Source organism: Apaloderma vittatum, unplaced genomic scaffold (assembly GCF_000703405.1).
Source record: "Apaloderma vittatum isolate BGI_N311 unplaced genomic scaffold, ASM70340v1 scaffold39064, whole genome shotgun sequence".
NCBI classification, from domain to species: Eukaryota; Metazoa; Chordata; class Aves; order Trogoniformes; family Trogonidae; genus Apaloderma; species Apaloderma vittatum.
The window spans coordinates 58,766-84,084 of NW_009711854.1; the positions used below are offsets into that span (position 1 = coordinate 58,766).

The 25,319-nt window shown below is 37.4% G+C and overlaps 1 protein-coding gene across 1 annotated transcript; it reads right to left on the minus strand.

The window, feature by feature from the left end:
• Positions 1 to 348: 348 nt before the first annotated feature.
• On the minus strand, positions 349 to 23,706 carry LOC104272684 (gamma-aminobutyric acid receptor subunit pi-like). Its single transcript, XM_009867749.1, has 7 exons — positions 23,623 to 23,706; positions 21,988 to 22,205; positions 21,239 to 21,321; positions 16,749 to 16,886; positions 7,184 to 7,336; positions 6,144 to 6,337; positions 349 to 660 (listed from the first exon to the last, which is right to left on the minus strand). Exons 1-7 carry the CDS (start codon positions 23,668 to 23,670, stop codon positions 349 to 351), a joined length of 1,146 nt encoding a protein of 381 aa, XP_009866051.1. The 5' UTR covers positions 23,671 to 23,706.
• Positions 23,707 to 25,319: the final 1,613 nt, after the last annotated feature.

Below are 25,319 nucleotides of genomic sequence, written 5' to 3' on the forward strand. Positions count from 1 at the left end.
GCAAGAAAACACCACTTCATTGTTTTTTATTTTTAGATGTATTCAATGCAGTTCAGAAACAAGTATGCCGTAACTCTTATTTTACAAAGTTGACCATTAAAGTATTAAAAAAGGACTTTTGGGCCTTTGATAAATAATTTCATATGGGACATGCATGCTAATAGGAAAGGCAGTTTTGGATGGCAGTCATTTAACAGTGGAAAAGGGAGTTAACAAGAAAGTTGTAGAAATGCTTCAGATGATGGCAGGTCCTTTCATCCCTTTATCCAAATGCAACTTCTTCATTCTTCCGCAACTTCTCTTATATCCAGTTTCTAAATTTTAAACCAATTTTACACATCAAAATACTCAGAAATACAAATAATACACCCAATAAAATACATTAATTATGATGAATGATAATGGGAAAGAAAATCTGGCATAGTTGTCTATGTGGTAGGGATTTTTAACACGGAAGCAATCAAAGATACAGAACAGTCTTTTCATTACTGACATTGGTGTACCACACCCATTGTGTTTACTTCTCTCCCTTTTTCTGTCAATGCTAATTTTGCTGCTCTTGTTTGAATCAGTCTTGTTCATTTTGTCAGAGGCACTGCAACTGTTAGCAACTGCTGTCAGCACTCCATTCCCCTCTTCTTCAGCCTCTTCATCAGCATCCTGATAGGAAACAAAACAGCAGGTACTTAAGTGCATGTTTCATCACCTATTTACTTCAGAGCTGCAGCAACTAATAGGATTTTTCTTATGACTCCTCCTGTAGGTCCCTCTTTGATTTCAAGGGCAAGTACCTACATGCACCAGATAGCTTTCAGCTTTCAAAGCCTCCATGCACAGGGAAAACACTGACTGAAGCAACATCCTACTGCAAATGCTTTCATAGGACCATCAAGCAAAGATGGATTTGTTCAAATATGGCCTACAAAGCTTTACTTTAGAAACCAGCAAATCCATGAAATGCACGACAATAAGCTCTCCCCTGCTCAGGGAAAATATTGGCAAAGGTCAGTGTCTAGAAAGCAGGTAAAGCAAAGCCCCAGATGAAGATGGAGAAGGTGGGGGAGCTGCCAGACCAGACCAGCTAGTCAGGCTGGTTGCAGCGCCGGTCAAGTACCCCAGAATAAAAAATCGCTTTCCTTCAGTGCAGTTGGCTACTCTATTCCCAGTGCTCGTGATGAAAATCAAATTACATTAAAAAAAAACAAACAAAAAAAAACAAGCAAATGTGCCAAAAATGCGGATCATAAAGAGGGACAAGCCCTACAACAAATTCAGTACTAAACAGCTCATACTATTTTCTTTCAAGTCCTGAAACCTATGCTTTAAGTTCAAAGTTATGCTAAGGTTAAGCACATTTTTATGTGCTTGACTGCATCAAGGCAGCTCTTTGGAGAGTGTTGTGTACGCCTTCTGGTGGGTTTTGTTTCTTTCATTAGAAATGGCTCAGAGCCATGAAGTTCATGTATGAAATCTTCACCCTTTGAAGTCAGCGGGTTTTTTGTTACTGACTCAGAGGACATGGGATTAGACATCAGCTGCAGCTTCAGCTCTAAACACAAACTTTCTCGAAAGTTCTGGGGTATTTAGTTTGGTTTGGGTTATTGCAGAGATACCAGCAGATCCAAGCTACAAAAACTGGCTCCAACTTTGTATCTAAACTAAACCTAAATTTGTACAGTTGAAGGAGGGGTCATTTTAATTCAGGCAGGTGTACAGACAATTTTAATTTTCTCCTGGTGATTTTATTACTTTCCAAGTCAGTGAGTGGCATACAAGCAAGAAATCCTAAAAATTTATTTCTGAAATGTAGAATGAAGAATCTCTTTCCTCCAACCAATTTGCTTTTTTCATTGACATCATGAGAAGAAATATGTTAGGGGCAAACTTCAGGAAAGTTAAGCTCTACAGCCCCATGCGTAGCCACACAAAAAGCTCATTTAGAAATATCCCAGCTATTAAAATCAAAGAAAGCCCATTAAGCCACCTGTGTGATCACCACACCAATGCAGAATTGCTCTTCCTGCTCAGGGTACTTGTAGGTGGCACAGTTCTTCAGACTTTCTTCATCTAAAATAAGTAATGTCCTTGAAAATTAAAGTGGAGTCTGGACAATGTCCTCAGACTGCTGTGAATCAGTATAGCAGAACAGATGGAGCTAGAAGAAGGGATTATTACTGCTTTTCATTTGCAATTTACCAAAAGAAGTTCTGTATATTTTATTTGAGAGAGATAAACATAGCTCGACACGTGTCATCCTCAAAATACACTGACTACAAAACCTCCCTCACCCTCCACCTAGCTTGCCACAGCTCCGTGAGAACTTTGACACCAAAGCCTAGGATAAAAATCTGCCTATAAAGCATTAAGAGGATCAGTCCACAAAATTCCAGTCTGGACCTTCAGCAATTGTCAGGGTAGGCCTAAAACTCAAACCTGAATTTTTACTTGGTACAACTCTGTTATAAATACTGAGTTCTCCTTCAAAAAGCCAAGGCAGCTGAGGGAAGCACAGGGGACGGCAGAGGAGCATTTGCCAGCAGCACCTGGCACTCATGAATGCAATCAGCCCTTCAAAAGTTAATAACATAAAGAAACCTGTCAGAAGAGTCTGGATTGTTTATTCCCTTGCTTCTCATTTTTTTAGAAAGGAGAAAAAAAGAGCAGAGCACCTATACTTCAAAAATGGCAGGATTTGGGGCATTATTCAGTGTAAGAGTCTATCTGTCTCTCAGGCAGGGCTGGCTAAAACTTGCACGGAATTAGTTTCACTGCAGAGCAGGGAAGGACTGCACGTGCGTGCAGTTTTTTTCTTTTCACACAACCACATGTGAACAACTCGCAAGAGGCTGTTCTTAACTCCTTTCTACTCCCCAAGAGGCAGTTGTTACTTAAGCAGAAAATACCATACACAGTGCCTATGTACTTGATCCTGTTTGCAGTGTTACAGCACAGGGCTCTTGCAGAACAAGTCTACAGCAAAAGTGCCATATCACATTGCTTGAAAAGCAGAAAGCTAAAGGAGAACCACAACTGTCAGTTTGTAAAAAGCTGTAGTCTTTTAAACTGGGACTATCAAGGGACTTTTCCAAATGGCTATGGAGAACCGGATACAATGGAAGACTAGGCTGGTTTATGGTATTAAAAAAATAAATAAATTGTGTTGTGAGTGTTCCACTGTGTCTCTAATTTTAAATGTCACACCAAGTTTTCTCTGGATTCCAGCTGTCAGTGAAAAAATGGGAGATGCCACTAAAAAGGGCTCTGTTTGGATAAAAAAGCAGCAGCATCCATATGTACATCACTTGAAAAGCACTGTATATGGCACCTGTTACTGTGGCTGCTGTTCATACTAACTGAGGTGTTTGCTGACATCTGACAGCCAATAGAATTGAAGAAAATTGTTACTTCCTTTGAATAACAAAGATGCTCAAGATTAAACATAATTCAACCTAGAGCGTTGCACACCTGGAGCGTGGTGTTCAGAAAGACTGCACAATGCTTGCACAGAAATGCCGTGTAGCCTGCACTCGTAACCTTATTTTTGGTTTTCAAACTTTCCTTCTTTCTGACCAATAGAGAGATGCTTAGGTGAAAGACAGATGAAGCCCAAGGAGAATTTCTCTGATTATAGGAGAGCACAATTCAAATCTTTGTATGAAAGAGAAGAAATTCAGGATTTTGGAGAGGAAACCTCTGTTTAGGCACTCTGTTATGCAGCTGATGCGAATGGCACATTTTGCCTGACCTTCCTTGCAGCAGGTGGTTCCTTGGTTTTCCATTAGCTTTGAAGCTGTCTCTGCATGTCCTGGCTCATGTGATGTGAGATAACAGCAAGAGTGTGGATATGATGAGCCCTTTCACCCTTTTATATTCTCAGCTGGAGACCCTAGTGACTTCAAAAGGACGTGATATGCCAGTGCCCAACCACTTTAGAGGGCAAACCAGAAAGTGAACCAGTATAACTAACTCTTATACAAAGCAGAGGGTTAATATTTTCAGTTCGCCTCCTACATTTATTTACATAATTCTGAATGCAAATTTTCTATCAGCTCTCATGGGAATAACAAACTGGGAAGTGAGATTTCTAATTAACCTGTGTCCACAAGAGAATACGATAATGAGAACACATTTATGGTGACAATGCTCACACAGAAATTTGTTAAGTACTTGGCTAGACAGTGACATGAGATTTTAGCTGTTACTTCTGTCCTTGCGATGTTTTGTTTTTAACAGTGAGAAATGAGAGATACAAGTCAGGTATGCTCTTCAAGGCACCCTGCTCAGCAAGTGGCACTTGACCTTGACTACATTAGGAAAAGGATATGGCAGGCATTTTCTTTATTCTACACAGTCTTGAGCTGATCTAGGACCAAGCAACTACTCCTTCTCTTACACTTTTGTGTAGGCAAGTGAGTAGGACTGGCTTACTTGCTCCTGATGTACAGCAAAAGGCAGGAATATGCCTGAAGTGGCAGACCATCCTTTTCAGGATGTGTTTCATCCAACACAAAACTGCACCTTTGTTCCTTCCTCATTTTAGGGCTGTGCCTTCACTTTCTCCTCATTTTTCAAGCCCTTGAATCCCCGTGTCCGCCTCATCTGCAAGAACCGGTACATGTGCCCCAGATGAAAGGGAATCTGGCACAGGTGGGCAAATGCAAGGGCAGTCATAAGTGCCCTTCACAGATCCAAAGACGCTTAATCACCCAAGCACTGAAACACTTTCTTACCAAAACCTCCAATAAGCTGCTTGCTTTTTTTTTTTATCTGCTCTATGAGCAAAATGACAACCACTTACTTCACAAGATGGATATCCTCAGAGGGAATTGTCACTGATGCTGCTTCACCAAGAAAAGGTACTTTAGGGCTTTCCACTCAAATCCTCAATTGAAATGAGTGTTTGCCCATTCACAGATATTACCCAACTAGGCAATGAATTTTAAACCCCACTGGGCTCCCCTTTGTGTCTGTTTTTCAGTACTTCTTCAGATACCTAGATCTAATGACAGCATTGAACGTATTCTTGTGCATTTACAGAACCTCTCTCTCATCCAAACAGCCAAAATCTCATATTAATTGTTAAACTACCTAGGCATAAAAGCCCCACATCTCTGCTGATCTTCACGGGTTTTAAGCTTTTCCATTGAACTCAACACTTTGTTTCCTGAGCCTACAGAGAAGCTTTGCCGCTTGGGCACTTCTGAAGCTCTGTTTTCGTTTGGCTTAAATAGTTAACAATCCTCCTTCTTCTGGCAATTTATCTCTGCAGCAGTCAACCAAACTTTCTCCTGCTTTTCTTTTCTGTAATTCTCACTTTTCATATTTTACTTTCTTCTATTTGTCCAGAAATTTCATAAGCTGCTCACAATTTTCTTTTTTGTCATGCATATTAGACTCATTTCTGTAATTAAAATCTGTGAGACAATCAGCTTCCAACTTCCTTGTGATTTCTGTCTCACTGCTTATGAAAGCGGTGCTAAACACTGGAGATGGAAAATGTGACAAAACTTCTTCATGAATCTGTCCTGATTATTTAAGCAGGATGAAAACCATAGGAATCAAAAATGCCTACATTGATTCAATCCCTTTTTACTTTGAGTTTATTTCACAGTATTTCAGAGTTGTGAGAAGTCATTAGAGCAGCAAAAAGTGCCATTATAACAATGATGCAGAACAGAAAGTGAATCCCAGTTTGAGCTTCAGCTGCAGCTGTTGAGAAAACAGATGGAAGTGGAAGGCTGTAGGGATCTGATACACCTAATACATGAAGCTGTCTGCTAGTAGACTGACTCATGCACCATGCATGTGCAGAAGGTTTCGTAATCAGAATGTGATAAAATCTCTCTTTTTTTGCTATATTGCAATATCAAGGCACTGAGCTCAGTCTAATTTTTGAACTGTAAGTGTATGCCATTGCCGGGGAGACAAGAAGTGTCTGTGATTCAGTTTGTTTGATCTCTTCCAAAAAGTTCCAAGCATATAAGTAATTTTTTCTTTTTCTCAAGGTTATTCTGTTTTCACTGTCCTTATTATAAAACAGAAGCTTCCTTAAATACATTTGCTATTTGCTAAGATAACTGATTCTCTTTAGCAGGTATAATTGAAGTCTGTTTTGTAGGACAACAATCAAAGAATTACAATACCTTTGGAAGTTCCTTTGAACTTAGTCGATGCAGAGTGCAGAAGTGAGCCACAGCATACTCTAAGAGTGCTCCGAAGATGAAACTGAAGCAGATGCCGAGGTACACATCAATTGCCTTAATAAAGCAATTAGCACTTGGGAGTGAAGTCCTGGCTCCCATCATCAGTGTTGTCATAGTAAGGACTGTGGTAACTCCTGTGAAATGCGAAAATATAAGTTCTGTTAAAACATAGATTGCAATGAGGGCCTCCACTGTGACAAGACAGCCCTGCTATAATACAGTTTTTCCCGGCTCTGTGAACTCCTACTATGCTACAGCATTTAATGGGTCACGTTTTGGAAAGAAGACTTTCAACAGAACTTCTTGCAATTCTGCAAGAAAAATATTTGTAAAGCTGAAAGGTCTGGGAATTAAAATGAGAGAGTTTTTAGTGTCACAGTATGTGTATTTATGATTAGCACATTATTACTGCAGTACTATGCAAATGCTCCCTTTAAAACATTCAGATATTTTGCTCAGTGCAGTTCCTCACTGGCCTCATTCGACATGAAACCTTTCTTCCCTGTTCTGGATGAGCATTTTTCTAAACCCACCTGCAGTCTGATCAGAACTGACATACATTCTTTCAGAATATCCTTTATTTGAAAATAATTACATTTAATCTCTTAAAATTCTGTTATTGTTCATGTGTTAATTAGTATGTATCACTAGACTGCAGAAAAGCCTCACAATTCTGTCTGTGCATGCCATGTGTTTAGATATGTTGAAATTATTTCCAAAATGTTTTTTTCCACTTGCTTTCAGCAGCCTCCCCCTGCCTCCAAGTCTCCTGTAGCTCCCAAGGACATTTTCTTAGTTAAATAGCAATGCTTAAAGGGGAATCTGCATGATGTACACCAGCTGGCAAACCAGAAGAGTAATTCCATAAAACTCAGAAGTGTTGGGAACTTTTGGTAATGGATGCCATGTATGTGCAATAAAGAAAGCACTTTAATAATCCAACTCTTGATCTCTTTCGGTTTGTTTTATTAGCTTCTCACCTATGCAGATTCTGGCTGGAACTGATGACTGACTTATCCAAAATGATACCCAGGAGAGCACAACCAGTAGGATTGATGGTACATATGTCTCTAATATGAAATATAAGATGTTTCTTTTGAGATTGAAGTGAAACACTAGTTTTGGGTAACGTCCTGTGGAAAGAGCAGGGAAAAAAGTATTATGAAGGTGCAATTCATTAAAAGTTCTTTAAATTATCAACCTATATTACTTTTGTGCATTACGAGGCAGCAAAAGCTTAACAAATAATCTTGAAAAAAGTTAAATACTGCGCTAAAAAAAAAATCAGTCATGAAGACTCTAAATTTAACCAAAGGAAAAAAACAAAGTATGTAACACCCAGTCACCTTATCCAGAGTTTCATTAGAGACATCTTGAATCAGAAATTCCATGAGGATTAGTGGATCAAAAAATAAATCCAGCAATGTATGGAAAGAATATTTCATTATATAACACAATGCAAGGAAATTTGAAATCACATACATATTTAGCTGTGGCCATTCACAAGAATTTCCACAATAAGCTACTGCATAAACTAGCATAATAACAATTATAATTTTATGAAGTTAGCATGGTCCTTATCTTTAACAGCCTCAGATACCTGGTTTGTTTTGCTTTTTATTTACTGTTGCTTAAGATGAGGATCAAAGGTACCTTCTCTGACACTGCTGACCTACCTCTTCCACTTAAAAACAAGCATTGTCTTTGCACCTTTACTATCTATTTTTTCTTTACTTTAGTACATTACAGCATTTGTGCTCTTCTGAGCACTGTCACCGTTGTGGCACAAATGGTTTGCTTCTAAATGAGCGACTTCCAGAAGATGAAAGTTTGGGCCCACAGTCAAAGAGAGAACTGGGTTTCGCTAGGGAACAGAACATTAAGGAACGGTAAACAGAGCCTGAATGTGATACCCAGCTCACTGACTGAGCCAAATTTGGTATGTCTGGGCAAAAGAAGTATAGGATCTGAAGTTGTTACCAGTCCAACCGATCAAAGTAAGGCAAAATCCTGCTTTTTACTAATTTAAATGTGTACAACTTACTTAAGACTTTACATTTTATGCTGACATTCAAAGCTCAAAATTAACTGTTAACTATTTAATTTTTTAAAAACTTTATTTCACCAAAATTCTTGAACCAGAATATCAGTGAGAGAGTAATGTTTGAATTTACTGTGGTCATAGTAGCTTTGGCTTCACCTATTTTAATCTAGCAAACGATCTCCAGGACCTATGCTTGTTTCTAATGCTGCATGCTGACTCAGGATAGAACTACAAAACAGCGAATGCACTTTAGCAACAACAACATACACGTAGCGAGCCCATTTGTGCATCCCTCAGGTGTGCTGTGAGCCATGGAGTTAAGGAAGAGTACTTTTAAAAGCCTGAAGTGCAAGTAATGGATGACAAGAAATGTCTCCTTGCTCCCAGGATAGAAATGGGTCGGTTAAATTTCCACTTTTAAAAGTATTGCATAAGTTGCATTCAGAGAAAAATAAAAAATAAAGTTTCACAGAACTCTTAAAATCAAAAAGAATCACTAGATTATGTTGTCTGACTCTAATCACAAGTCATTAAATTTCCCCAATTATCCCATGCTTCGAACTCAGCCACTTGGACTGGAATAGAGTCCACTTTCCTTCCGACACCTAGACTTAATCTGAGGATATCTAGACATGCAGCACTCACTATTTCTCTCAGTAATCTGTTACAGCAATTAAAATAATTCTATGTTTAAAATGAACGCCTAATGTCTAATTTTAAACTGCCTTCAGCTTTCTGCCATTTTGAATCTGCCTTTTCACTAGTAGACTAAAAAGTCATTTGGGAGCCAGCTCTTTCTCCTCTTGAAGGTTCAAATACAGTGCACTTAGGGTTCTTTGTAAGTTCAACTTATTGAATTCTTCAAGGTTCTGACTGATAGAGAAAAGGATACAAAGATGAACAGTAGAATTTAACTCTTTCCATGAGGCAGGAGATGCAAAGATAATTTATACCGTTATCATTTTTATGTGAACAAAGGAACATTAAATTAGTCTACACTGTTCAACACTGCCATTTTTACCAATATGGTTGTTCCAGTAAATGTCATTGTGCCCACCAAAATTGCTTTTAAGTGTAAGCAGACCAAAGTAAAGTACCCAAAAGTTAGGCAGTTCAAAACTTACAGTTGACTGTGCAACATTAGTTCTGCTTCTGTCTGCACTCATTTTTGCACTAAATCAAGCACTAGTGCTATAGAAAGCACTTAGTCTGTACAGTAAAAGTCTATACCATAAAGTGTATAAAAAAAAAAGAGAATTAGGGTTGTACAGGCAATTGTAAATCTGTGGCTTCCTAATACGAGATGCAAGCATTAAAATCTTAACAAATACCATGAAGGATTTTACTAATTTTCCTTGCGGTCTTCTAGGCTGCTATTTAAACAGAGCTTAAAATGGATACTTTTAAAGAAAAAGACAAGATTTTCTCTGCAGTGTTTGTGCCCCAAACTGTCCTTACTATGGCATGGTTGCAGCTCGCACACAAAGGATGACGACGGCACAGTCACCATGAGCGAGGGGTGTCAACCCAAAGCTCACGTGAGAGCACAGTGGGTGCAAATCATCAGCAGGAACCTCCACAAAAATCATTTGTCTTGTGCTGACTCAAGAGAAGGATGTGGTGCCACAAACCCATCAAAGGAGAGTGAGGAGACAGGAGCATCTTTGCTGCAGGGCACCTCAGGCACTTGGGAGAGCCTGTAGTTCAGTCTTAGAGCCTGTCTTTAAGAAGGAAAACTCTGAAATAGCCAACCCATGATAGCCATACAGCAATACCCTCTTCTCATTAGCATCCTACAGCTGTATCTCTGCTCACCTTAGCATAAAAGCCAAATGTGTACACAGGAAGTTAGTTCAAAATATCAAACTTGAAAGTCACGCTTTGCCACTTTGCTGCAATTTCCAATGTAGACAAGCCCTTTGAATGTTCTTGTGTTCTTTCTTGTTATTTTTCCTGATGCCAGAAATTTCTGAAGCATTGTGAACAACAAAGAGGAATAGAGATGTAACAGCTTAGAGCTGAGTGGCTTTCTGGGGATCAAAGAAAAGACATTTCTCTAACCTTAAGGCTTTCTGCTTGCCAGAATCCAAAGATACATCATGGACATGATAGTAATAGTGTCAGCATTTCTCTAAAGAGTTCAGAAGAGCTTTTATAATGGAAATTTTGAAGCAAACTGTATATAGAATTCATATGAGCTCCTCCTGTAATAAACTGAAGGAAGAAGGAGTCAAGAAAAAGTATGCAATGCAAACTTATCACGTTAAAGAAATAAGCAACAGGACAAAATGAAGATAGGGAAATATTACAGTCCTTTCTTCAAGTATATTCCACATGTACTATAAATTATCATCTTTAAAAGGAAACAGATTTGCTACTCCTATTGCATTGCATATGAGATAGTAACACAATATCTCATTGCCTTTGTCTTGCACATCTGAGGCTACAGTGCCATCAGTCAGGTCAAAAGTGAAACAGGTTCATGTAATCCTAGTCCTGACTTTCCTAGAGTTGAGTACAGCTCAAGTTAAATCCTCCAGCCTGTCAAGTTTGCCCTTTGCTTGAGTGTTATTATCAACATAATACTTGCATTAAAATGAGAAGAGGCTTTTTCATTCACGATTCTTGCCCTTGATGTACATCACCTCAGCGTGTGACTGCTCTGATTTAAATTTGATAATGTGATGGAAACTATCTCAGTGCAGAGAGCTAACTCTGCAGCAAAGTCATAGTGTTAGTGCTTACCAAAGTACTGAATTACTGTGTTTAACAGTTTCTCAGATGAATCTGAACCTAAATGACTGTCAGTATACCTACTCAAAACCCACCAGAAGGTGACGTATTCTACTTAGGTCATCCCATAGCAAAAGAACACTAAGCTGAGTTAGTGGGGCCTCACAGAATTTGCTAGAAGGCAGAAGTACAGAACTAGACAGTTGGGTCTAGCTTGTAGCTGAACAACAAATCAGAAAGCAGACTATGGTCTCCATACCTACTCTACCTCTACTGCATTTGGAAAAGGAAAGAGAAAAAGAAAGTAAAATAGTACCCTAGTCGGTAGAAAGTGGTGAAAGAAATCAAATTTCTGTTGGTTCCAGCTGACTACTTTTATTTCTATATCATAAAAATTATACCAGCATAGACTCTTTCACAGTAGCTGAGCAGGTATAGGTCTAGATCTAAGGCAGATCCTTCCAAAGGCAAGAAAAGCTAGTTTGTTCATCTTTCTAACTTGTCTTTAAAGTTTGGATTTTGCCATCTAAAAAACCAATGTTCTAATTTACAGCATCGCCTATCTGACACTTTGTACAGATGTTGCCAGAATACTGATGATTTTATCAATATTATTACTGCACTGCCTGAGAAATAGATACAAACCGAAACAAACAGGCTTCCTTATCACCCTGGGTCATTCATTTTTTGATTATCCCATTTTTCTACAGCATCCGCTCCTGGCTGATGGCAGAACACTGCTCTTACCTGCTGCCCTCTGAGCAGCCAATGGTTGCAGCAGAGGCACCTGAAGGAAGGGCTGATGCTCTACAAATGCTGTCAGCAGTCCCTGACCTCCACCCTTGGGCCACGGGATGGGAGCACCTTCCCCACAGTTACTTCCTGAGGACTTCTTGGTGAACTCTACTCCAGTAAAAGACTGCTCCACATTGCTCTTTATGTAAGAAGCACTTTGATATCCTGCACAGGGCTGTGCAGTCAGGCACAAAGAGCACATTCTTTTCTATCATGAAATATGTATGCTAACCCCTTGGGTGCCAGCTAAAACGTGTGATGTACATCTCACACAAGCGCATCATTTTCTTCTCTTTTTGCACCTTTTAAGGGCGCAGTGCAAGAAAGCTTTAAATAGAATTTTACTGCCTAAACTATGTGCAGAAAATGTAGTTTTCAGTATGCAATTTTTTATTGCTTGTTTACAGCGAACATATGCATTAAGGAACAGGTAGTGTCTCCACTTTTACCCAACAAATAAGTTGTGCAACTGAAAGGCAAATCTCTGACTGAGGTAGGATGCTAAGGGTGTAAATATATATGATTAACATGTTATTACAGCTCATTTGTTCCTCCCTCCAAGAACAATTAGTCTTACGTTCTTCAGAGTCAAGATCTTATAAACTACCTCTTCCCTTACTTGTTCTTCAGAGGTGAACTAAAGGAAATCAAAGATCAGGTCAGGCTTCTCAACATGTGTTTCATCTTCATGAAAATGCTTTACAAAAAATGAGTTTGAAATGTAAATTTCCTAAGAATGAAGCAAACCCTTTCACGTACCATTTTTTCTGTAGATATATTAATCCAAAAAATAAAAACACAGTTTTCCAAGTATATGTTTCTGCCTATACTGCAAAGAACTTCTCAGAACTTAATAAAAGAAGTGCCTCCTCATAATATTCTTGACATTTATTCCATTCAATGCATTTTCATGTTTTTATGTTACTGTAATTTTTTCAATGCACTTTCTAAAATTGTTTTGTTTCTAAAAAAAAGATATCATAATGGAAAGCTTTTCAACATCAACTCAAGTGGAAAACCTTGCTTATAAAGGTTATATGAGCTCAGATAGAGAAGTTGAACACAGCACAGTAACAGATATATATGCATAAGTAAGTGCTTGAATCGTATGTGAGGTTGACCAAAGACTCACCAGATAAAATGATACTGAATATGGTTCTGAGATTGTCTGTAAGCCCTGTATGGCAAAGAAGACATTCTCAGAAATAACAATTGGAGAGCAATTACAGATTACAAAAGAACTGACAATGAAAATGAGAGAAGTTGCTCAGTGTACAATATCTCAAAACAGAAGAATTGAAAACACTAGAAAATTTTGATTGTTAACTTAGAAATCTCCTGAGCCTTGGGAAACCGCAGATGGGCCTGTAGGATCAAGCAAGGTAATGCCTCTATTTTGAGAGAAAAGACTCTGACTGACGGACATACACTTTGTGTGGGAGTCTGTTAGATTTATACACTCCTATACATCCTTTATATATATTTGATATACTTTTTGATTTTCACATCTATAATTACAAATCAGAGCAACTCATTACTGGCTTAGTCGGGACCTCCCACCTGAGAAGCCAGTAAGGTGGAGTGGCCAGGGATCAGCAGGGTTTCAACCCTGCATTGCCAAATGATGCCTGACAAAGCCTCTAGCCCAAGGAGGCTAAAGCAGCACTTGTGAGAGACGTCAAAACCCTGGCAGCAACCTCAGACAAGGAGGAGCAGCCTGCTCTCTGCGCAGTTTTTTTTAAGAGGACAAATGTCTTTGTGCGTCAAGGAGAGGAGACTGACTTCATGTTTTTGCCTCTTTTTTCCCTCTGTTCTGCCAAATTTATACCATTTGAATATTCTATTTTGCTGACTTCACAGTTTTCTAAGTGGCAAAGTGCACTGAGAGCTCTAAGTGCCTGACATAACTCTCCTGCCTTCTGGGCTCAGGTTGAGCACTTGGTGTTAGACTAGACCTGAGTAAGATGAGCCTCTTCATTCCTCCTGCTGCTGAAGACTTGGCTGGAGGGTTGCAGCAGTGAGAGCAAGACTTAAGGAAAGTTGCCAGCCAGAAGGGAAACTATCAACAGCTAATTAGCCTCAAGTATTAAACAACTTTCTTGCTTTTTTCTCCAATTAAAAATGTTGATTGAGATTAATTAGCTATCACTTGCTGTGAAAATAGAAACATTACTGAGTGGGAACACATGGGGTCTGTCCTGTGCCCAGTACTGTTCAGTAACAAACATGATGACATATCAAGTGTCTTTTAAGAGAGGAGTGTTAGCAGAGAACAGAATTAGAATTCAAAATTATCTCAACAGCTATCAGCTTGAGTAAAACAGGATGCAATTCAACAAAAGCAAGTACAAAGAAGTCCTCACTCAGATGGGAATTAGTAGCTCCCTAGTCAGAATACAGAGGATAAGTGGCTACAGGGCAACAAAGGAGGTGTACTACTAGAAGGAAGCGCAAGTACAACAAGGTCAAAAATGAACAACAATTTTCTGCAAGAAAAGCAAATATCAATCCAGAATGCATTAGGGTGAACAGAGTTCATGCAATACATTAAGCAAACCCTTCACTCTGTGGAGTATATCTGATGGGAACAGGGTACTCAGGTCTGGGTGCTGCACATCAGCAAAGATAAGAGAAATTTGATGGGAAAACGATAACAAAGACAGGAGATCTAGGAAACTGTTTATATGGATTAAAAACAGAGCAAGTATTGGTCTGAGTAAAGATATAATTCTCCTGAAATAGTGAAAGGGATGCTGAAAAATAGTAGGAACTTCATCTTCTATGTCCAAATAATGGGTCTGAAATGCAAGGGAGATCAAGATTAGACATGAGGAAAATATGCGTGTAATAATCACCAGGGAAAAAAAAAACAAACCCAAACATGTAGAAAGGGTGAAGCAGACACTTTGGAGGGCTTCTCTAACTTACTTCTAGAACCATCTGTCAGGAAGTACACTGTAGATATAGATGACCTTGCCTTGCCACATGAGAACAGACTAAATGAATTCTTAAAGTGTATTTCAGCCTTATTTCTATGACTATTTACACAAAAGGCTAGGCTGTAGTAGTCCTTCATTGCTTTTGTATTTTTCCAATAAGGAAAGCAAGCTTTTTATATCACTATTTATTACTCTGAGAATGCAGGTGGTGTTGGCTAGATAGCTAAAATAAAAACCCAGCAGCCACTGATGCAGATACATGTGTTCGTGGTCCAAGAGTGTACCAGTGTACACAGAATACGGACTATAGTTAAAAGACATATAGGAAGTGGTTCTAGCAATTAATTTATCCACGTACAAAATGAAATTGGCCTGTACTAACACAAAATCAGCATCAAACCCCAGCCAGCAATCTAGCTTATATTATTCAAAGTGACTTACTATTATGTGATTACAGTAATGTGGTTACTATTATGTGATCCATGCTGTTCTATAAACAAGATTAATCCACAATGTCCTTTCCTTAAATTTACTGAAGCTACTTATGCAGGAATTTTGCTGACTACATTTTAAATTTGGCTATGTCAGTGGCTGTAAATGAACTTGGGTTTGCATTGTACAATATTTCACTTGCACAGCAGCTGTACTGCCTGTTCAAGTTCACAGAGTATCAAATCCTGATTGCTTTTTTTGCTGTGCTACACACGGCTCTGCTCTCATATCTTTAGCTTTAACCTATTGAATCATAACTGTTAGAAGTGTTATTCATAATCTAACGGTTATTTATAAAATACTCCCAGATATCTATTAATGGTGCTAAGGAAATGCAAAGCATCATTCTTCATTTTGAAACTGATTACATAGTTCCATGATCTGATTGTTTTTTCTATTAATATGGGCTATAGTAGGCACTGCTAAAAAAAAAAATCAGTACAAAATAGCACCTAATTCATAATTACTCAATAGAGAATTAAGAGGATTATGAGATTTCATTTTAAAAGTACTGCATAGCAGTTGATAACGAGGCTTTCTTGAACAGCAGAATTGAAAAAAGCAGGTGTGGGAAATTTTAATTGAATTAAGTTGCATTTTTTTATAATGTATAATTGAAAGAGGCTTTTGACTTTATATATGCTTCCTCCCAACATAAAGGGAGGAAGACAGCAGCATTTACTAAAAATAAGAGCACCATTCACCTGATCATACCTTTTCAGTTATAATTGGAAATTGGTTTTAGTACATTTGATAAAAAAAAGACAGAATTTTTTTTTGGCTTTAGAGCCTGGACTCTATGCTAGAAGGTGGTGAGAATTAAGCAGATCTCCTCTTCCTCTTTCCTGTATGGTGAACTGGTCCTAATACTCTTCTGGGCAGAACAGCAGTGAAAAATTATTCTCCTTTGATTGGATCTAATGTTGCTTAACCAGAAGTAGTAAAGAGGAAGAAGGCAAGCAGATGTCATGTACATAAGTAGCAAGATACTTTGTGATCTTGGAGCCTGCTAGTGTGGATTTCATTTCTACTTTTATATTCATTTAGAGAACTTTTACTATTGCCCTGAATTAATATCTGAAATTAGAGCATGAAGTTTCTCTGTGCAGAAATACCCAACAATGGAATACAGAAACGATATCTCTCTGATTCATAATTAGTAATATATCCTCTGGTGAAACTACAGCTTTGAAGAGTGTGTGTGTCCTCATTCAAAGATTGCCCTCTCAGTTGACATGTTGACTTGAGCAGAAGAGAAAATGAGTGAAGAACAGCAATGAAGGAACTAAGAGTAACTCAAAGAGCATGAAGCAGGTTTGCCAGGTCTTGAACATTGAAAGCGCTTTTGAAATCTCTGAAAAATAAACAGGAGCAGACTCTTTCGTGAGGTTAAGTCCTGCAGTTAGAGGAAACTTTCTACAGCAGTTTCCTAAGATCAGCAGAAGAGCATGTCTGTGGAAATGCTTCTGCCCCTTCCTCAGGCAGAGGAACCAGAGCCATATTCTAAACTGTACCTAAAAAGTGTCAGAAGTGGTTTTTTACCTGTTTCATATACCGCTTCAGATACCGAGGTATAGTGATCTTCTACTGTGTATTGGGCCAGTCGGAGTGTGTCCAAACCTCGGACTGAATCATTTCCTCTAGTCCAGTAAAACATGACATCATTGATGTTATAACCCCCTGTAGTGATATACAAGCCAACAAAAGTGTTTATTTTACACAATAATTAATTTGTGTTAAGCACACTTATGGTTCAGCTGCTTCTTACTCATCTGTCTGACAGTACAATTAGACATAAACAATGATAGTTTTTGGCAGAACATAACGCCTGTTTGCAACAAAACTCCTAATAACATGGAAAGTCTTACCATTTAAAAGCTGAATATTTTGGAGGTGGTCTTTTTCATATCTCTTATGCCAGTATAGACAACATAAACTAATAAAAGAGATCAGTACCATATGTTATTCAAAAATCAAAAGCTATTAAGCTTTAAAGAAATACAGTTTTTACAAATCACAGCACTGCCAGCGTTTGGGACTAAACATTAAGCGTGCCCTTTTTTTTACATTTGGTCTTCATTCCCATAGAAACAAAGAGGTGGGGAGGGCAGCAGGGTTGCTGCCGGGCTCGGAGCTAGGCTTAGGATGACGTTACAGCTTAGGAGCTCGGATGCTGATGCTTCTGCAGGCTCAAGAGCACGGCACGCTTCAGGGGCCCCAGGAGATCTCCTCTTAACCTTCAGGTAGTAATTAGGAGCTGAGACAGGACATGAATCGTCTATCAGAAGGCAACTGTATTTTGCACACACTTGTCAATATGAGGCACAATCACAGCTAAAATACCTCTGTAGCTTTTTCCCATTATATTAAAAGGCAGGCAATTTTCAGGCCAGTGTATATGATTAATTCAAGATTATGTTAATGTAATTTACATGTTAACAGGGAGCATTTGAACATCTTTTCCTTTAGCTTACTTAGATCGATCATTCTTGTATTTGACAGTGCAAGTTAATAGCTAAGCTTAGGGGACAGAAACATGAGCAGATGATTATTTTTAGACTCAAGTCAATTGTAAGTAAATTACAATAACACAATATATTGCACAAGGGTATGTGCTGCAAAAAGAACAAGGATCTAGAATCACAGAAAAAGAAAAGAAGAGTATTTTAATATTTTTTAGTTAATGGCTTTGGTTTTTGCAATGATATAAAGGAATTGATTTCCTACAGCCATTTCATGTAGGAAAAACAAGAGTTCAGAAATTTCATTTAAAGGAAACACTGTGCTGGTTACAAATTAAAACAGCAATTTCACCTGAAAATTCTTTCCCTGACCATTTTTAAATGTAAATCTTGTTCTCACTATCACTGGCAGTTTTCTGAAAACATATAATGATCGGGAATCTCTCGTCACATTATCATAATTATAACGACGAAAGGCAAAACAGTGCTGTCAAAAGACTAAGCCAAAAGCCTGCATGTCCAAGCTAACTTGTCAATTCCCTAAAACCACATGCTGGGAAATCTCCCAGATTTGGGAGATGGAAAAAAAAAAGTAACATTTCCTATAAACAAATTATTGCATTGTCCTCAGTCAAAACAAATTGGCTCATAGAAGCATTTTATGCATGACTCCAGGCATGGATTCGTTTTGCTTTCCTTTAGTATAAATGAACTGTAGACATTTAATAAAGTCCGAGGAACTAGAGAGTATCACAGTAAATTCATACTTTTTTTTAAGAAATTGAGTCTTTCAAGTTGTGTGAGATGGGAGAAATTCTCAATGCCTGGTTGTGTGATAGCAAGCAGATCTCGAAATGGAGGGGTTTTTGCTTTAATAGAACCATTGTTGTTCCAAAGTATTTTTATTAGTTGAACAATGACTAGGCTTTGGTAACCCTTCATATGAAAATTATTTGAAAATACTAATTCCAGATATCCATCTGTGAAGAATTATCATGGGGAGAGTCTTCCCAATAGTCAGTAAAGTTAAACAGCACAGTGCTCCCCTCTGTGCAGAGCTATTTGTTATTCAGAGGATTAATATTCTACAAATTATAAAATGTTTAAAAAGTTTATACAGACAAAATCCTTAAGCCAACTTATTTGGCTTTTGCAAGTAATTTCTGTTTTGTTTATGTGACACTGAATTGTCATTCTAACTAATTCCTCAAGCCCAAAATGTCTCATTCCTGTACTCAGTTGAAACAGCACAGGCAGCTAATGTCAGCAGGGTTAACTACAGGAATAGTAAATTTGGGATTAAACATTCATAATGCCTAATACAAATGCGTTTCTTTACCTTTCTGTTGCTAATTTTAACTTTCCTTGATTGTCAAGCACAAGTTAAGTGCCTTCACATGGCTCTTCACTGAATAAATGCTAAAGGACAAGTTCAAAAATGAAATGAAATTTCAGAGATGGGCCCAAAACATGAGTATGTATTTGGACTGGAGGCCTGTGGGGGAGAAAAGAAAAAAAAAAAAGAGGACAAAACCCTTCATGTCAGTGTGAATGAGCAGTGGTGTTCCCTACCATACTGCAGACAGCATGGACCCCCTGGTGGTACCAACTGAGACAAGAGACTTCCAATTCCGTAAATGTCACATCTGCCATATCAGCACAGACTTAGAATGGCAACTCTCTGTTTCCTAACATTTGCTGTACCACCTCCTAAAGCGTTGCAATAACAGGAGCAAAAAACCAATCAGCGTTTTGGCTGAAATGCATTTTGCTCTGTGGAAAGGTAATAGCAGAACAGCAAGTTGTAAAAGCCACTAGCTATGCTTTACTTACTTTATCTTATCACGTCATGTTTGTCTTTACATTAATAATCAATAAAAGGCCTAACATTTCATCTCGGCTCAAATATTTGCCATACATTTTACATTTGTTTCATAAACGTCGGTGTTTGTGTGGATGTGTCTGCATGCTTGCATTCAAAATTCTGAATTACCAGTAATGGTATTTGCAAGCAGAGCTCTGGAATGATGTCATTATTCATCTATAAATTGACACAGCTTATCTCATGAGGGAGCAAACACCATTCCCAGCATACCCAAAAGAAAGTATTACAGTGTGCTGAAGAAAATGGGCTACAGCCAAAAGCACACTCTTTTTGCATTTATTGCTTCTAGCTTCTTCCCTTAAAACTAAGTATCAATGTCATAGGAGCATTTGTGAGGGCATGACTGTGTTTTCCCCTTGGACAGGAGACACTTGTGTGCGGTTGAAAAAGCAGATGGAATCATTCTGAAAAATGCTTATTTTTAATTACATAGGGAATTCTCCTTTTTTAATCCTCTCAAATAGATTTAAGTTCCTATGGGACATGTATTTAATTCTGGAACTAGAGAAAATATTAAATGACTCATTAGGCAATGTAGTTGATGTAAATCCGTATGCATTGACTTACCAATACTCTATTCCAAAGGAAAATAAATTAGAGATAAATCCAAATTCTAATTCAAATCACCATTTGTTAAACAGATCTTATAAAAACTCTAGAGGGACTCCTGTGTGAGGAAGGTTATGGGGTTGATTCCCTTCATGGTTCTGTCTAAAAGAAAACTTTGCAGCAATCTTCTACTTGGCCACTACCAACAGGAGATAAAGAACACACACAAGCCTGAAATGGTAAAGAATAAAACTTGACAAGTACTAAAAAATTTTCCAAAAGGTTTTGAATATGTATTGAACATATATTTTTATCTTACAGGATTGGGTATCCTTTTACATTACCTCATGCAAAAATATTTTGAGAGAGTCTTATCACATGAATAATACCAACAAGTTACCTGTAAACATACACATTTGGGTATTTGCAAAGCAATCATGTCTAAAAAGTAGTAGAGAGCATATTTTAATGAAAATTACGAGGACATTAATTGATAAAACAGGAACCTATAAAGGTATATTTAGTCTTGGTCCATCAATTGATGATATTTAAATAATTAAATAAGCAATTAAACAACTAAATAAGTAATAGAAGGATCTGTATATACCTATCTGAGAATAGAATTGTATAAGCAATTACCATTTTTTCAGTATGAAGACACTAAATTAATTAAATATGAACTCGGCACCTTACAAATAAGCTTTATTCTAATTTCTTTCTTTTGTAAAAGAACTGTGCCTCAGGAGGAAAAAAAAATATGTATTATTTCAAACAAAAAAATTAAAAATATTTTTTCCTGGCTGTCTTGGAAAATATCTGCTCCCAGAACTCCCCCTGAAGACCAAGAGAATAATTGCAGGATGCACTGCAAAACCAGGCCTATCATAATCTCCTGAGATTTTGTTTAATCATTAAGAGCATGGCAGCATTTCAGTACTGCCACGCTATTTTCAGTGATGCCTCATGCATTTATCATGCATACAGATACTATGGTAATTCAACAAGGACTAGTTACATACTGTCCCTTGACTTCTTTGAAAATTCCAGCCTCTCTGATAACAGTATCTAGCAGCCCTTGAAAAAGATCAGAGGTATTTTTCTGATTGTATAAAATTAATAACAATTAAGTGTCTTACAGCTCTCCAGTTGTAAAGTACACGTCTGCTTATCCATCGGATATTTGGTCAGATCCATGCTGCATGCAACAGTGGTGGTGATCCTTGGGGAAAAAAAAGAAAATAATATTGCTGATTATTAATGAGACAAAATAGTTTATCAGTAAAAATAAAAAGGAGCCATGTATTCTTCTTGAACTATGATTTGCAGGCAAATATCTAATGTGAAGCAAAAACCTAGTATTTGCCATTATTTCACGTGGAAGAGTAATAGCATCCCAAAGAAGAAAATACTCCGGAATAACTGAGTTTAGTGTCGGTCTAAGAAGGCCACACTTTGCCCCCTTCTCACTCACAGAGTGCAATTTTTGTTTGTTGATATTTTGCAATATTTTGCGATTCTGTTATATTTATCAAAATCTATTATAAAGAATAAATTTCAATAAATAATGCAAATCAGTCATCGCAGTTTGCTTTCCTCTGCAATTACTTCATTGCAAAACTATTGCAATTCTTGCAAAACACAGTTCCTGCACTCGGTCTACCTGAAAGCGAAAGGGTCTATTTAGGGAAGAAAATGAGATCAATTATCAGATTTAAGAAATTAATCATATTGGTGAATCCTATTACATATTTGTAAAACTACAAGACCATGTGTATTCTGCTTTTATAAATAAACTAGTGTCTTAAGCACAAAATTGTGTTAACCTGGGAAATTTAAAATGTAAGTAGAAGCCAAACATAAAGGCTGGTATGTGGTATATACATACCGTAGAGCATACAAGACTGTTCCATTAGGGTATATTCTTATAAGACGATTCTCAACAGTGATATCATGAAGAAAAGACTTTTTTGAATCAACTATGAAGGTATCTGGTACCCAAAGCATTTCCACAAGACGACCATCTAAGCTTAAACTCTTATTACCATCAAAACAAAGTCTCTCATCAGTCCATCGCTGCCTTAGAAATATGGTAGCTGTGTAGTCCTGAAAGAGAAAAAAAAAAAAACATCATACTGCAAGCGTGTATTATTCTGTTTTACAAAAGCACATGGAAATAGCCGTTGGGCACAAATACTCTGAGACTCTGCACGTCCAATTCTTAAACAGCACTCCGGCAAACAGACGGCAGCTGTGCTGGCTCTCGTACTGCCAAATTTTCCAGCACTTGATTTGAGCTTGACATCATTAAGATATATTATCTTGGGTAGATTTTGTTCTTACGGTCACTGGAATTTTACAGTAAAAGCTGATGGCCTAAGACTGGGGTCATAAATCAGCTGAAGTCATCAGAGTTTTGTAAGCAGATAATCTGGCTCTGTAAATCTTTAAATTTTAGAATGATTTATGTAAGTGGCTGTAAACATCATTTTGTTAACATAAACTACTAAATAATGCATTTTTTAAGAAAACTTTGGAAAAAACCTATAAATTCAGAAAGACAAAAGAAGTTAGTGAAATAAAGAGGGAATCATCTTTTGGCACAATTTATCCTTTCAACATCACAAGGGAAACAATGTGGCAAGACCTTGAATATAGCTCTCAGCCCAACTCACCTCCAACTCAGATATGCCTTGTAATCTTATGTTAAAATCACACTACTTCTTAGCACCTTTTGAATCAATTTCTAATTTTGTAGTGCACTTTTATCAGGATAAATTCATCTTAATTTTTGACCTTAATTCCCCTTTTGTAAATACTGACTGATGCTAAGCACAGAGGGATTCTAATATTCAATTTCTGTGAGTCTGAGTAAAGAAATGGTGAGGTACTCCTACATATATACACTGTTTTTAAATATACATAATTATTTATTTATATGTGTACACACTTTTATATGTATACACACACAATTTTTCTCTAATATTGAGTATCTGATTAATGAATTTTACCCTTTATTTCTGCATAGCAACAGATGATCTTTAATTAGAAAAGTATACTTCGTTTCACAGTTTGCTCAAAAATAAATAATACAAATGTAATGAAACACAGCTGGAATAAATTAACATGTGACAGTAACAGAAAAAGAGGAAAACAATATGAGTTCTGCTGTGTCTAATCACAAGGAAAGGGGGTGGCTATATGATATATATAAAGACATATATGAATATATCTTTAATTTTCTGAAATGCTTAATAGGCATTTTATCTGGAAAATAAATACTACTCTATATCTCTTTCATTAAGATTAATTTCTGCCTGTATCTGCAAGAGGTGTGATTTGCATTTTCAATTTATACTTATTATAGTGCCATAATCACAATCTGTAGTGAAAAATAAAATTCCATCTCCTAACACACGTTGACTGCACAAGAAGTTTCAAAGTCACACTGCTAGCAGCTGTAAACACAAGAAATGAGCTTATCAACAAGCAAAAGAAAAAAAGATTGCAAAAGCTACGATACCATATTTATTTCTGATATTGTATCAATGCTGGCAATATCCAGGCTCATTCCAACTGACACAGGACCATCTGCAAAAAAGAGAAAGACAGAATCTAGCACATAGTTCTCTAATACTTAGTGTTCAGGAGAACCAGCTACAAAACCTTCCACAGTATGATCCACTTTTTTCTAAATGTTTAGTAGGTTTTTTAAAAGGAAAAATTCCTAAAATGTAGATTATGAAATAATGTTAACAATTTCATAACCCAAGTATTATAATACTTGTAGACTAAAAGCATCTTGGCTTTATAAACATGCTTTATTTTCTGTTTTATAGGATTTTTTTTTTCACCCCGAAATAAAGTGCTGGGGAAAATGTTGCAGAACAAGGTGCGGAAGGTACAGTCCCCAAGGTACATCACACCCTTCTGCTTCGAGGTGCAGAGCGGTGGAAAGAATTCTTCCAGTCGCAACATCTGGTCCATCAGATGTTAGTGAACTAAGGAGTTGCTCCTGGCAATGTCACATGGCTAATATCCAGATGGGATAGCTGCCTATTCACTGCCTATTTAAGAACATATTGTCTATATTGTGTCACTACATTTTAGTGTCTCGCTTTTAACCATTAGCAGTTAACCTGTGATTTAAATACTTGCGTTTGTAAAGGAAAGCTAGTCATTTCCTTCTCCTTTTAATATTAGGTTTATCCAGTGTGATTAAACACCTTACCTAAGGAGTTGTCATGATGTCATTGTAATGTTAGCATGCTCAGACTCTTGTTTCCTTGTGAATGTACATTTCACAGTGTCAGAAGGAACATCACTAGCTGTGCATTTTAAAACGCAGAATTTGTGCAGCACTTTCATGGAAAAATGACAATATTCCTGCTTGAATATGTGCAGAATAATTAATAGAGTACACGCACAAGGAAATTCATATTAAATTAAGTGCACCCTTCCAAGTAATCAAGAAGCAGAGAATGCAGTACTGAGAAATGCAGAAAAACTTTAACTAAGATCCATGTGGCTGGTGGTGCCAGAAGAACCCAGGCACATTGCTGAAACATTGCTCCTTGCACTGTACACAGCTCTTATATGCCCTCAAATGGCATCTAGAGGAATATGGGGTCTAACTCTATCCCACTGAGTTGCACTGAAGAAAAAAATGTGTCATTCTAACTGGTATCAGTGTATTAGTTTGTTGGTTAATTTTCTTTTTTCAAAATATTTTCCGTTTGCAATGCAAGTGTTAAAGTTGTTAAACATCTGGCACTGCTGAAAGAATCTGTAAATGCTTTGTTCTGGACTCAGTTGAAATTTCAAGTATAAAGCTCCAGCTGGAAGTAGGACAGTAGGCTTGCAGCATCCCCTGATGGTCATCTATGTTCATTATATAGTAGAAGTTGTACTTAGGTATTAGAAGACTTTGTTCATCCATAGGAAGAAGACTTTGGAGGTAATTTTGGAACAAAATTATTTGACTGAAAAGTTCTCAGACCACTGACAGTTTGTTCTTCTGGTTTTTTCCATTTTTTCCAGGTTTTGATACTCTAAGAATACATTTATATTTTGTCTCTCCAGAGCTAAAAACTTGACCCTCTAGAAAACTCAGCACAGCCTTCCAGGGTGCAACAGCGACAGTGAATTGATGCTTATGCCTACCATTGCACTATATTATATTATATACTATTATATTATACTATTATATTATACTATTAT